The 15,124-nt window shown below is 43.1% G+C and overlaps 1 protein-coding gene across 1 annotated transcript in view; it reads right to left on the bottom strand.

The window, feature by feature from the left end:
• The window catches only part of PLCXD2 (phosphatidylinositol specific phospholipase C X domain containing 2), a 71,375-nt gene that overhangs the window by 11,488 nt on the left and 44,763 nt on the right, over positions 1-15,124 (bottom strand). Inside the window, exon 2 of the mRNA XM_082248563.1 lies at positions 2,546-3,003. Within this exon, the coding sequence (XP_082104689.1) occupies positions 2,546-3,003 (458 nt within the window). The remainder of the gene's footprint in view (positions 1-2,545; positions 3,004-15,124) is intronic.

The following is a 15,124-nucleotide window of genomic DNA, read 5'->3' on the forward strand; positions in this document are numbered from 1 at the left end:
CTCTCCAGTGTGCTCCAATCACTGCAGCTCACCCAGTTATTTTAATATCCTTAGCATTTAGTCAGTCCTCCTATATGCCTGCATGCACCTCCATTCTTTGTTTCCCACACAGCTTATATTGCTTATCTTTGAACTGCTTGTCTATTAACCCCTTTGTAGCTCACTCAATTCATATTATTGTTGAATTCAGTTGTCTACTTTATACGGCAAATCATATTCTTTAAAATATCTCCTATTCTTATTCTTACTAATACTTACTTTATTCTTAACAGACCCCTTCTTTTTCCAAGAAGGACGTTTGTCGCTAAAACAATCTATGATTTTATTTTTGTTTAGGTCCCCTGCCTCCTTATGTCCATTTGTCCACAGTCCATTGCCTCTTTCTTCATTTATCTATACCCCCCCCTCCCCTCCACAGTCAGCTTCTTCACTCTCTTGCTCTTATAGTGCCTGAACAAAGGTTTTCTCCGACTTGCAGATTTCTTGAATTGTATGCAATTAAGAATATTTTCTAAGTTAAACACAGATTGCTCTGTATGTATTATTACTTCTCATTTGTTTTTCTTATTCAGCAGTTCCCCCTGTAGGGGATGGTGAATATGATATTCAGATATATTGTGTACTATTGTATGTTACATGCAGCACAAACTGTTTATTTTTTTATTATATGACGTATTCACATCACATTTTGATATGTCATACATTTATGTGGACATATTGCACTATGATATACACTATATTACCAAAAGTATTGGGCTGCCTTCCTTTACACACACATGAACTTTATTGCCATCCCAGTCTTAGTCTGTAGGATTCAACATTGAGTTGGCCCACCCTTTGCAGCTATAACAGCTTCAACTCTTCTGGGAAGACTGTCCACAAGATTTAAGAGTGTGTCTATGGGAATGTTTGACCATTCTTCCCAGGGTGGAAAAAAATCGATGATTTAAAAAAAAAAAAAAAGAAAGAAAAAAAAAAAAAGATTTTTTTAAATTGAAATCTGATAGTGCTTTGTGCACTGATGTGCAGTCATGTTGGAACAGGAAAGGGCCATCCCCAAACTGTTCCCACAAAGTTGAGAACACAAAAATGTCCAAAATGTCTTAGTATGCTAATGCCTTAAGAGTTCCCTTCATTGTAACTAAGGGGCCAAGCCCAACCCCTGAAAAACAACCCCTCACCAGAATCCCCCCTCCACCAAATGATTTGGACCAGTGCACAAAGCAAGGTCCATAAAGACATGGATGAGCAAGTTTGGGGTGGAGGAACGTGACTGGCCATCACCTTTGGGATGAATTAGAGCAGAGACTGCAAGCCTGACCTCCCAAATGCACTTCTGGAAGAATGGTCAAACATATACCCATAGACACACTCTGTCCTAAACCTTGTGGACAGCCTTCCCAGAAGAGTTGAAGCTGTTATAGCGGCAAAGGGTGGGCCGACTCAATATTGAACCCTACAGACTAAGATTGGGATACCATTAAAGTTCATGTGCTTGTAAAGGCAGGCATCCCAATACTTTTGACAATATAGTGTATGTACTATTTTCCCCACACAGCTTGGTGCTAATTATCAAGTCAGTGAAAAGGCTTTCTGTGCAGAAGTGTGCATAGTAACAGGTTGAACATGTACAGATCTCCCTCTTTTTCCTCTCTGATAGCAGCTGTGCAGAATTCATTAACAAGGTCTACTGGGTGCTGCTGACATGACAAACAAAATGCTACATTTTCATACAATTTACACCATTAAAAAGGGAAAGCAGATATCTAATGTACAGTTATATCGTTCAACAATTATTTCATGACTCAAAAAAATGAAGGCAGGGTTTCTTTAAGTAAAGTGTCTGACACAGATCTAAAAGTATCTATTCACCCTTACCCTTCAATAAAGATTGGGAACTGTGCACCACTTCCGAAGGGTACAGTCAATTTTAATGTTCAGCACAAGTACAATAACTCCACCCAGGAACCTCAATATAACATGTTTTGCCCCATACTGAAGCTTAATCATAAAACAAGAGGACAAGGGAACGAAAAAGATTTAGGATTATGTTCCTATCATTACCAAACATTCCATTTAACCTATTTATCTCTCACCATGTTAAAATTAACATTTTTATTACAAATATTTAAAAAAAAATAAAAATTATTTATATTTCAAAATTAATACTTTGTAGGATGTCATATTTCTTTACCCTTTTTAAAATGCTTTTCCGTATTTAAATAAATCAAATATAATTAATATTTTCCTATATTTTTTTTATCAAAAATCAAAATGCTCTTATTAGAAGGGGGTGAAACACGTAAGAGGGAGGAACTTGGGTGGACTGTGCATGTGTTAAACAATAAAGTTGATTTTATACCTTGGAAAGTGGTTTGAGGTTCCAGAACATTGCACGTAGTAGAAAAGGACCTCAGAGGAGAGAGCACCTACGAGCTGGAGTGCAAAAGTCCTAGAAGCGGCTCCATCTTTTGTTGGTGCCCTCCCCCTTACTATTAGTGAACAAAGTGCATAGTAATTAAGTAAAAGGATTCTGATGAAATACCTGGTAATTTTTTTCCCAGAGGTACTGCAATGTTATATTTTCAACGCATTCAGCTGTACAGAGTTTACTTCCAAACACTTCTTGCAGCATATTGACAAGATACAAATGGTGCTCGTGTTCCATGGCATAGAAGTGATTGAAGTCCAGCAATACAATCTCTTTGCTGTGATTGTTCAGAAAAGTGTTTATTTCCGTCAGTCCATCCCATACCCGTATTCCATATAAGCCATGTATAAAGTAGATCTCTCTTCCCTCTTCTGGCTTAGAAGACACACGTAGATCAAAATAGCGAATACCTGACTCTAGCTGTTCTTTAAAAGTCAAATTCTGCGTAACAGACCATTTCTTCATCAGCTTTTTCACCAGCGAGATTTTTGCTAAGCGCTTGATTGATGCTGCCTGATCTGGTCCAACTGGAGATTTCTCATCAACCCAAAAGCTGAATGAATCATGCGATCCTAAAAAAAATAAAACATGTCAAACTGTATATAAATATCTGCAATAATCAGAATAATCATGCAGTTGAGCTGTTAAGTGTAAGATATCAAGACAACACAGTAACTATCTAAAGAAGATCTAAAAAAATGTTTTTAATGCTGAATTCCACCCCCCACCCTTACCTAATTGCTGCCAAAAACCTTTTACTCACCTAAATTGTGATATCACAGACTACAATCTTGTTCTGTTTACAGGTGGTGCAGTCCTTTTATCGAGTACCTGCATTAAACGGGCATTTCCTAATGGCTTTCCAGGGTTGGGCTCCTTTCAGGATCGAGACGAAAGTGTGCAGGTCATGCAAGGGACCACTAAAAAATAGCCGGCTTTGAGATAACTGATGTGCCAGATTACCTGTCCCTGGCAACCAGAAATGGCAGGGTCATTTTTCGCATGGGCACCCCTGGCCCCTGCAGTTCCCCCTCCCCCAGCAAGGAGAATCGCATGTTGATAGAGCAGGTGATCAGTGCGGCAGGTACTGCAGGTCACTATCTCCTTGGTAGAGGGCCCAGTACATTACTTTGCCCAGGAGCTGTTAAGGAGGCACTGAGAAATGGCACTATTGTGGGACCTGTATGGCAAATTTAGGTGGTATGTATAAAACGCTCTAGACGGTAATAAAATAACTGCCTGTGTGAGTTAGATTTGCCCAGAGATTGGTTTTAATTCAGACAAATACTAAATTATAATATTAGTACATGATGAATTATTTCCTGCTTTCGGAATGCAATTTTATGTCCCTCCCATCCTCTGGTATTGTAAGCGTATATATGGCCGCCGTCACTGATATTTGACCACACCCCTGACGACAGCATATCGTGACGAAACTCGTAGGGAGGTGCCAAAGGTGTATGACGCACATACAGACAGGGGGCGCGGCGGCCATCTTGCTGGTTAGAAATGATTACTTGTGGATGCAATATGAGTTCTTTGAAGTGGTGGACATGCTGATAAGTTTTTATCTAACTGTAAGTCACTACTATTTACAATAACAAATTTTTGATGATATTTGCACTATGAGAGGTGTCCTGCTTATCTCCACATGACTTGATTTGACCATTGAAACCAAGCTAGAGGAACACGGGGGGCGAATGCTAAGAGAATCTTACGGCTGTTGCTTATATTGACCTTTGTAATGAGGGTCAATGTGATTCGGTAAGAGGCTGTGTGGTTGGGTGCTGGTGACGGTCCTTTTACAACTCACAGAGGATTTTATCAGCAGGAGAACACCCTTTGTTGGTCCCTTTTTTCCCTTGGATGTGGACATTGACTTTACTTATTGATTAGCGCTACACTTATTTTTACTAATATTAGTATAAACAATAATACATAAAAACGAAAAAGAAAACTGAAAAAAAAGCTGGTTGCTAAGGATGACAAGAAATGTTCTAACACACTTTCTTCAACTCCAAAAAAGAACACACAGATCTGCTACTTTTGTTTTGATTCCTTATGATCATAAAAATATTGCCTCCTTGCCCCATCCAGAAGCCTTTCTTAGTTAGGGTTCCTCCAAATGTTGCTAGGGGTTTCTTAAGCAATGAGCAATTTCTGCCTCTCAGATAAGTAACCACTGACACCAATGGTCCCCACTTTTTAGCTACCTATAACGATGGGAAATGGTTGGCAATGGCCACTAGTGTAATGAGGTCCCTCTCCCATGATCACCAGTGTAAGTTGGTAATTCTCCTGCTGACCACTAATGTAAGACACTTTCTCCATGCACAACCATTGTGAGAGAACACTATTTTTTATTCTTTGTTTCCTTTAACTATTATTACTGAAAATGATTGTGTTATACAGAGCAGCTCTAGGTGCCAAATAGTTTAAAGTGGTATTAAACCAAAAAACAAACATTTATTATTTTGCAGCTTACACATTTTTAGATGGGTTAGCTGCATTAGGTTTCCTTTTCCGCTTTGTTACCTGGTGATCCTGCTAGTACAACAAGCTGTCCTGCAGATGAAGCACTTAGAGGGGTTTGAGACAAACCATTTAACACTGACAAGAGGCGCTTACAATGATCAGCTTTATGTATGTAAAACTTTATCCCAAGAGGAACAAAACTGCTGTAACTGCTTATAAAGTGTGAGCTGTAGTTTGGCTCCCCTCCACCCCAGACTGATGATGCTGCTGTCCAAAAGTCTTTCTGTTGCCCCTCAATCCACAGTGGGGGTATCCTAATACAGGAGGTGTGTTACTGGCTGGAGTACCAAGTAAAAACAGAGGGGAAAAAGCCTAAAAAGAAAACAAATGCAACTACCACATCCAGTGTTAAGTTTTGCAGCAAATTTCGATTTCGTTTTAGTCTTAGTCTTTTGACTAAAATGCCATTTTAGTTTTAGTCCCATTCTAGTCATCTGCAATTGTTTTAGTTTTAGTCATATTTAGGCCACTAAAATCTCCAGTATAAACAGGTAATACACCGCTCAAGGAAAACCACCTCCCCTGTTGCTCAGCTGCCTCTGCATGTGAAGCGGGTGCCGGCCCTGCTTGCATCAGGAAAATATAGGAGAAAAAAGGCTGGATGGCCGCACTCGGGTGCAATCACCCGAGCTGGAAAAACCAATAAACCATACAGAAAATGATGGTGAACCAACGGGTAACATCTAACGCGTTTCACATCTGGGCTGGTGCCTAATCATAGCGATACTATACCCACATAATGCATCAGAAGGAGGCAAGTGTTAGGAGAATCTTTGATAAAGCAAGATCAATAGTGAGCGTCTTCAAGTCTTTCATTGCAACACTGAAGATATTGGAGCAGTATGGCCTTACTCTTTTAAATGACTGCCCCACACTCTGGTCAAGTAATGCTACTAGCACATTCAACATGATCGCAAGACTCCTCAAACTAAAAGAGCCGGTCTACGAAATCGCAAACAACTTGCGATGGGACACAGGGACAGCTTGCTCCCTAGTGAATGGCAAAAGCTCACATCATTGCATGACCTACTGCTGCATTTTGCGGAACATACTAAAGCCCTCCAGAGTGACATCATGTCCCTGCCCTCTTTGATCTACTCAACCGCCATAAGGACTTTAAACTGAACACTAGCTACCAAGACCTTGCCACAATTCCACAGACAATTAAAGGGAATGTGGACCAGCAACTTGCTTCATTCATTCCTAGATCCAATTTACCGATGAAATGTTCTCGCCACTTGCAGCAGCTGCAACCCTACTGTCTGTGAAACCCTTGATGTGGCTGATGATAATATTCAGAAACTGCTTAAGAAGACAGAGGAGTGTTCCCGTGCCATAAGAAAATCCACATTGCCCTACATACAAGATGAGGATCTGTCTGACTCTGAAGATGATGTGTAAGAGGAGAATATTGAAAAATCACACAAAGTGAAAGAAGCACCATCCACATCTAAGTAGCCAGTCGTATGGTTTCTTTCAAAATGTCGCAGAAAACCCAGGCAGAGCATCACCCCAAACAGGCAGCATAGAGCAGCAGATCAGTCTGACTGGTAATCCGTAGCACACAATCCATTTTGCTATGGCCTCCTCACTGTCCTCAGTGGCCTGTTGTTCCTTTGAGTCAATTTTGTATTTTGAAGCACCCAAAAGAGCAATGCAAATAGTTTGCTGTGGTGGTGCACTGGCTTGACTTGGCCCATCATTGGAGGTTTTATGTATCTGTGGGGTTGAATTAGGGGGTAAAATCAAGTTATTCTGATTTTACTTTCTCTCTCACTCCACACAGTCAGCCCAAGTTGTCTCTCTATTTTATACTACATGTAAGGCCCTTCCCAGGCCTTAGGCCTTTAGGCGCCCTGTGCCATGCGAAAATTATTTACAGTGCCCCTCCCAGTGACCACATACCTCTATACATATTTTGGTGAGATACTTCAGTTCGGGGGAAGCAGCAGCTGATATTTATTATGAAATTATTCACATTAAGATTCAGTGAATAAGTGCACAACATAGCCAGACAAACAAGCAGCAATTACTTCAGAATAACAAAAGGTATGAAATCTGATTGAATCAAAGTTTGTTAAAAAACATTTCTGCAATGTACATAGATAAGACTGGTCTCAACAAAAGTGGAGTTAAGTGTGTCTTGTGCTTACTTTTGTATGAAATTCGGGATGAGTTGTCCGCAAATTACGTTTCTAGTTTGTTGTATATTTACCAGCAATGTCATTCCACACGGTTTGCAAAGGGTATTGTTGTCCTTAGCATCAAATGAAAAAAATATCTATAGATTTTTCTCTTCTCTTTCTACCAGTCACAGATGTCGACATTTCTTTATAGTTTGTGCAGCAGTGGGGATGGGAAAATTGGAGTGACTCATTCTGAGCCTCCGTGAGGTCTGTGGCCTCATGCACACAGGGCATTTTTACAGCTGCTTTTACCAGCGTCAGAATTTTTATTTTTTTTTGCAACTTAAAAACGCCCCTCCATGTTACTCTAAGGCTTCATGCACACACAGGCTTTTAGGAGCTGTAAGTGGCATAGGCGTTTTCAAGCTGCAAAAAAAAAAAAAAACCCAGGGCCAGCACGTTCTGAGCAGTGGCGTCACAAGGGGGGGGCAGAGGGTCCATGCCCCCCCAACATTATGCTGTGCCCCCCCAACAAGATTCCACCTCCTGCTCTGGGATGGCGGGTCGGTAAGCCCAGATTGCAGGATCCCGACCCGCCATCCCTGAGCATTATTGTGGCAAACAGAGCTGGCACTAGAGGAAGCAGAGCTGGTGCTTCCTGTATAGTACCGGCTCCTGTCACAGGATGATTGATACCAAATGTACTCTGCCTGTGACAGGAGCGATACAGGAAGCATCGGCTCTGCTCTCTACTACAGCCACATGGTTCCTTTAGCGCTGCTCCTGTCGCACTCTGTTTGTGTCTCAGAGGAGCCAGCTGTCCCAGCCAGCAGTACCCACCAGCAGTACCTGCCAGCTGTACCCACAAGAAGTACCCAACAGCAGTACTAGCCAGCAGTACCCACCAGCAGTACCAGCCAGCAGTACCCACCAAAAGTATCAGCCAGCAGTACCCACCAGCAGTACAATCCAGCAGTACCAGCCAGCAGTACTAACCAACAGTACCCATCAGCAGTACCCACCAGAAGTATCAGCCAGCAGTACCCACTAGCAGAACCAGCCAGCAGTACCCGTCAGCAGTACCAATCTGCAGTACCCACCAGCAGTACCAGCCCTGAAAGATAGGCAGCAGCAGCCACCAGCTATACCCACCTGGGGGACAGCAGGAGCCAGCGATACCTGCAGGAACCCTGAGGAAGAAGTGAAGATTAAGGTTAGTTGAGGTGCAGGTAAGCCACAGTGCATCCGTGTGAAAGCACCCTTAGGCTCCTTTAAAACGATGGGTCCGATTTGGTCCACCTGTCTTTTTTTCAGGTGGACCCAATCAGACCCTCCATTCACCACTTGTGTCCGTTTACACCCGCCTATCTCCAATCCGATCCACTTCTGTCCCCTTCTGTCTAGGCAGATCAGATCAGAGGGCCCATATAGTAGAGCGGACTGTGTCCGTGTCTGCTCTGCATATGCTGAGTGGACACGTACCTGTCATTTGCCCGCTCTGCTCATTGTGGCCCGCAACCAGTTACCAAGTCGCTAAAGTGGCCCTCACGCCTCAAAAGGTTGGGCGCCCTTGCTGTAGGGGCATGGGTCCCAGATGAAGAGGTGCGCTGTAGCAGCCTTCCCCCTTAGTTTCGCCGTGGTGTGTGGTGGAAAGAAGGAGTCCCGGATGGAGAGGTGCACTGTACTGTAGTGCATCAGGAGACCTGCGGGGAAATCAAAAGATCTCCCATGAAGTTGATAAAAATTTTAAGACCGCCGCCACTGTCATTGCAGGCCTTAACACTTTCATCACTGTGGTTGGCAGATCTTACTATTCTTCCCTACCTCCTCCATGCTGACAGCATGGCATCAATACTAGGCTTTATTACTGCGAAAACTGGCACCATTACTAAGGGTTATTACTGCGTAAACTGGCACCAATACTAGGGGCTATTACTTTGTAAACTGGCACCAATACTAGGGGCTATTACTGTGTAAACTGGCACCAATACTAGGGGCTATTACTGTGTAAACTGGCACTAATACTAGGGGCTATTACTGCATAAACTGGCACCATTACTAGGGGTTATTACTGCATAAACTGGCACCAATACTAGAGGTTATAACTGCATAAACTGGTACCAATGCTAGGGGCTATTACTGCGTACACTGGCACCATTACTAGGGGTTTTTACTGCATAAACTGGCACCAATACTAGGGGCTATTACTTTGTAAACTGGCACCAATACTAGGGGCTATTACTGTGTAAACTGGCACCAATACTAGGGGCTATTACTGTGTAAACTGGCACCAATACTAGGAGCCATTACTGCATAAACTGGCACCAATACTAGGGGCTATTACTGCGTAAACTGGCACCAATACTATGAGTCATTACTGCGTTAACTGGCATCAATACTAGGCTTTATTACTGTGTAAACTGGCATCAACACTAGGCTTTATTACTGCGTAAGCTGGCACCAATACTAGGGGTTATTACTGTGTAAACTGGCACCAATACTAGGGGTTATTACTTCGTAAACTGGCACCAATACTAGGGGCTATTATTGTGTAAACTGGCACCGATACTAGGGGCTATTACTGCATAAACTGGCACCCTTACTAGGTGTTGTTACTGGGTAAACTTGCACTATTACTAGGGGTTATTACTGCATAAACTGGCACCAATACTAGGGGCTATTACTGCGTAAACTGGCACCAATACTAGGAGCTATTACTGCGTAAACTGGCACCAATACTAGGAGCTAATACTGCGTAAACTGCCACCAATACTAGGGGTTATTACTGTGTAAACTGGCACCAATACTAGAGGTTTTTACCGTGTAAACTGGCTTAAATAATGGGAGCTATTACTGCATCAACTAACTTTAATACTAGGAGCTATTACTGCGTAAACTGGCACCAATAAATACTAGGGGCTATTACTGCGTAAACTGTTTGCCAAAATTGCTTTAAACTATAAAGAAAAGATTTTCAGTTTTCTTCTTTCTCAGGTCATAGCAATACCTGAGGAAGAAATGAAAACTCTTGAAAGCTTGTATTTTAAGTGTTAGGTTAGTACAATAAAAAAAAGTATCATTGCATACTGCATTACTCTTGTATTTTGTAACCTTATTTATATATATACTTATTTAGTTTTTTTCAGTGGTATTATATAGTGGTAAAAATTATGAGCCCCCCCCAGTTTTAAATGTGGGATCATATATATATATTGTTTCTAGAGTCTCCACTGGTTCTGAGGACTGGCGTTACAGCTGTAAAGACGTTTGATGCTGCTAAACGTGGCTTAACGCCGGATACAGCGTTAAGCTGTGTCAATAGTTTTTTCTTTTTTGACATGTCAAAATCAAAAGGTTCCCTTTGAGAGCCCATTCATTTGAATTGGTTGAGCTAGATAGACTTGTGTCTTTTTTCAACCTGACTAACTATGTAACTATCCAAGTCGGATCATGATGATCTGACTTGTGGTGCTCTGAGGATCTTAAAATCTGGTATGGATCTTAAAAGGGAACCCCACGCCACAATGACAAAAAAAACACGTTGTGGCCCCCCCCCCTGGATCATGCCAGGCCACACACCCTCAACATGAAGGGGGGTGGGTGCTTTGGGGCAGTGGGGCTCTGCACCCCCCCCCACCCAAAGCACCTTGTCCCCATGTTGATGGGGACAAGGGCCTCTTCCCGACAACCCTGGGTGGTGGTTGTCTGCGGGCAGGGGGCTTATCGGAATCTGGAAGCCCCCTTTAACAGGGGGGCCCCCAGATCCCGCCCCCCCATGTGAATAGTACATTATACCCCTATCCATTCACCCCAATAAAAGGCAGTGTAATGTAATTAAAACAAAAGACGGTTTTGAGAAGTCCTTTATTTAAAATATTCCTCCAATCTTCTCCCTCCAGTCTTCTCCCTCTGATCTTCTCCCTGTAGGGGTCCTCCCTTCCAGTGTTCTGCCTCTGGTCTTCTTTGCCTCTGGTCTTCTTTGCCTCTGGTCTTCTCCGCTGATGCTGTCTCCCATATCTCCACGTGACGATACAAGGGACGGGGTCTCATGGTGACGTCACCGGATGGCCACGCCCCATGCCTTTTTAAGAACTGGCAGAGAGCGGAGCTGGCATAACCACAGGAGACAGCGCCGGTGGAGGACCAGGTCGGCATTGGAGAAGACTGGAGGCAGAGAAGACCAGAGGCAGAGAAGAGTGGAGGAAGAAGACCAGAGGGAAAAGATAGAGGGAGGACACCAGAGGGAGAAAACCAGAGGGAGAAGATCAGAGGAATATCTTTAATAAAGGACTTCTCAAAACCGTCTCTATTATTCTATTGTCTTTATTTACACTACACTACCTTTTCTTGGGGTGAATAGGTAGGAGTAAAATGTACCCCATACTCATTCACATAGAGGGGGGCTGGGATCTGGGGGCTTCTAGATTCCGATAAGCCCACAGACCCCACGACCACCATCCAGGGTTGAACAGACAAGGAGTCACTGCTCAAGGTGGTGTAATTGCCTGATGACTCACACAGGTGTATGCCCCGGCTCGCCTCCGTGAAAACTTGATAAAAGAAAAAGAATTGGCAGCACTCCAGGTTGAGTCAAAATCCAGATTTATTGACTGGACATCCAAATATGACAATCGTGACAAGGTAGACGCGTTTCACACACTGACTGTGTGCTTAATCATTGCAATGATTAAGCACACAGTCAGTGTGTGAAACGCGTCTACCTTGTCATGATTGTCATATTTGGATGTCCAGTCAATAAATCTGGATTTTGACTCAACCTGGAGTGCTGCCAATTCCTTTTCTTTTACCATCCAGGGTTGTTGGGATGAGGCCCTTGTCCCCATCAACATGCCCCAAAGCACCCACTCCCCCCCCCCCATTTAGAGGGTGTGTGGCCTGGTATGGTCCAAGAGGGGGGGGCTCGCTCATCCCCTCCCCTTTCCTGACCTGCCGGGCTGTATGCTCGAATAAGGGTCTGGTATGGATTTTGGTAGGGAACCCGCGCTGTTTTTTTTATTTCGGCTTGGGGTTCCCTTTCAAGATCAATACCAGACTCAAAGAACCTGATATGGATCTTGGGGGGGGGGGGGTTCCACCTTTTTTAAAATTCTTGACAATCAAGAAGGACAGATCCTGCACATGCTGATATACAACAAGTACAAAGAGGAGTACTTCACCAGCCCATGGCGCTGTCCATGTATTCACCTCCTTTGTTTGTATGTTTTATAGCTGAAATGTCCTGGTTGCTGCTGCTCCTCTCTCACTCAACTGGGGGGGGGCGGATCAAAACAATTCAAATCTGTAAAGAAAAGCGCACGCAACCTCGGGCAATAACGCTTTAATAAAGGACAACAACACAGTACATTGGAATTGCACTCACACTTTTCCTTTAAGACAATCGCTTTACAGCATTCCAACAGGAGCTACTCGCTCCTCCCGTCCCTCCAGATGGTGACTCTGCGGTCTCCTCATTCGCGGCTGCCGCCGCTGTTTCCCCGCTCTCCTTCACTTCCTGTGTTGCCTGGTCACCGGATGCCGGTTCTAGTGCGCCTGCGCACTATACCAACGTAATCTACGGCGCCTCAGGAGAGCCTCAGCCAAAGCCGGAGCCACAAGTTGTACGGAGCTGCGAGGTGGGAGATTCAAGACACGGGTGCACTGCCTCTGCTGTTACTACGGACAACACGTTTCGGAGGCGGAGCCTCCTTCCTCAGGTCCCACCTTGCTTCCTGCTAACGCCCCTCCCTATATACCCGGGATACCATCGGCCCTAATTATTTAATTGTGTATTCTTAAAGGGGCCAGTAACCAATAATCCTTATCCACCTTGGCTGGGACGGGAGAAGCAAGGGGCTATCCACTTTTAAAAAACATATATTAAAAAACATACATTAAAGATACAGTTTAAGATACAATTTAAAATACAATTTAAAATTTAAAATACAATTTAATACCAGCGCAGATATTAACCAGAGCTATTATAGATACATGTTTGGATATCACATTCCCTACATAGCAATGGTTGTCTCCTGCTAAAAATACATAAACGTATCCTAAAAGTATATATGTATATAAGACTCTAAGCTACATCAGCATTTCCTAATACCAATAGTCGACGGATCATATTAATTCCACATTATCTCTCATCCATCTACCAGGATAATTTCATAAGTCAGGATAATACACATAATAAATATATAAAAAATATATAAAAATACTAGTCTCATTAGAATTCAGTAAGATAAGATTCAATTCCATATGGCACATATGCAAATATCAATTAGTATATGAGGATACTACTCCATATGGGCCAACCAAATGTACTACACGACAGTTGTTTATATTTCTACACACACACACACATATATATATATATATGTATACACACACACATGAGAAATACATATATATATACCTACACATACCCATCGGTGGTGACACCCTGAGTATCCCCAAATATATATCTATACATATACACCTATTCACATACCCAGCTGCTCAGATATTGTTGTGTGGACACGAATGTGCGTATGCCTCCGTGCACACTTCACAGACACATGGCCTGGCAGGGACTATGTTCCCTACCCTTGGTAACCATGTGTATGTGCATGTGCTGGAACCCACTCTACCATGCCCACACCCCCGTGCTGATATGTCAAATGATCGTGTTGACTTCCAGCTCCTCATTGAGCCCACCCGGCGACATGGACCCAAGCGTAAAGATCCAGAATGTTTCTTGCCTGCACAGGATCGAAAACCTTTCACCTTCTGGGAGAGTCATAGATATGGCTTCAATCCCAAATAATTCCAGGCCTGCAGTATCCCCACTGTCGTGTAGTACATTTGGTTGGCCCATATGGAGTAGTATCCTCATATACTAATTGATATTTGCATATGTGCCATATGGAATTGAATCTTATCTTACTGAATTCTAATGAGACTAGTATTTTTATATTTTTTATATATTTATTATGTGTATTATCCTGACTTATGAAATTATCCTGGTAGATGGATGAGAGATAATGTGGAATTAATATGATCCGTCGACTATTGGTATTAGGAAATGCTGATGTAGCTTAGAGTCTTATATACATATATACTTTTAGGATACGTTTATGTATTTTTAGCAGGAGACAACCATTGCTATGTAGGGAATGTGATATCCAAACATGTATCTATAATAGCTCTGGTTAATATCTGCGCTGGTATTAAATTGTATTTTAAATTTTAAATTGTATTTTAAATTGTATCTTAAACTGTATCTTTAATGTATGTTTTTTAATATATGTTTTTTAAAAGTGGATAGCCCCTTGCTTCTCCCGTCCCAGCCAAGGTGGATAAGGATTATTGGTTACTGGCCCCTTTAAGAATACACAATTAAATAATTAGGGCCGATGGTATCCCGGGTATATAGGGAGGGGCGTTAGCAGGAAGCAAGGTGGGACCTGAGGAAGGAGGCTTCGCCTCCGAAACGCGTTGTCCGTAGTAACAGCAGAGGCAGTGCACCCGTGTCTTGAATCTCCCACCTCGCAGCTCCGTACAACTTGTGGCTCCGGCTTTGGCTGAGGCTCTCCTGAGGCGCCGTAGATTACGTTGGTATAGTGCGCAGGCGCACTAGAACCGGCATCCGGTGACCAGGCAACACAGGAAGTGAAGGAGAGCGGGGAAACAGCGGCGGCAGCCGCGAATGAGGAGACCGCAGAGTCACCATCTGGAGGGACGGGAGGAGCGAGTAGCTCCTGTTGGAATGCTGTAAAGCGATTGTCTTAAAGGAAAAGTGTGAGTGCAATTCCAATGTACTGTGTTGTTGTCCTTTAAAATTCTTGGCATGGGATTCCCCTTCAAAATCCTCACAGCATATGTCACACTACAAGTCGGATCATCATGGTCCAACTTGGAATGCATTGATTTTGAATAGAGGCAGAGAAACGCTGCTAAAAGCTAACGCGGCTAACTGCGCATTAATGCCAATGCAAAAAGCTACTGGAAGCGGTTTTTATAGCCGCTTTTTCCTGCCGTTGGTAGTGACTTT

This window comes from Pelophylax lessonae (assembly GCF_965119305.1).
Source record: "Pelophylax lessonae genome assembly, chromosome: 2".
Classification (NCBI taxonomy): Eukaryota; Metazoa; Chordata; class Amphibia; order Anura; family Ranidae; genus Pelophylax; species Pelophylax lessonae.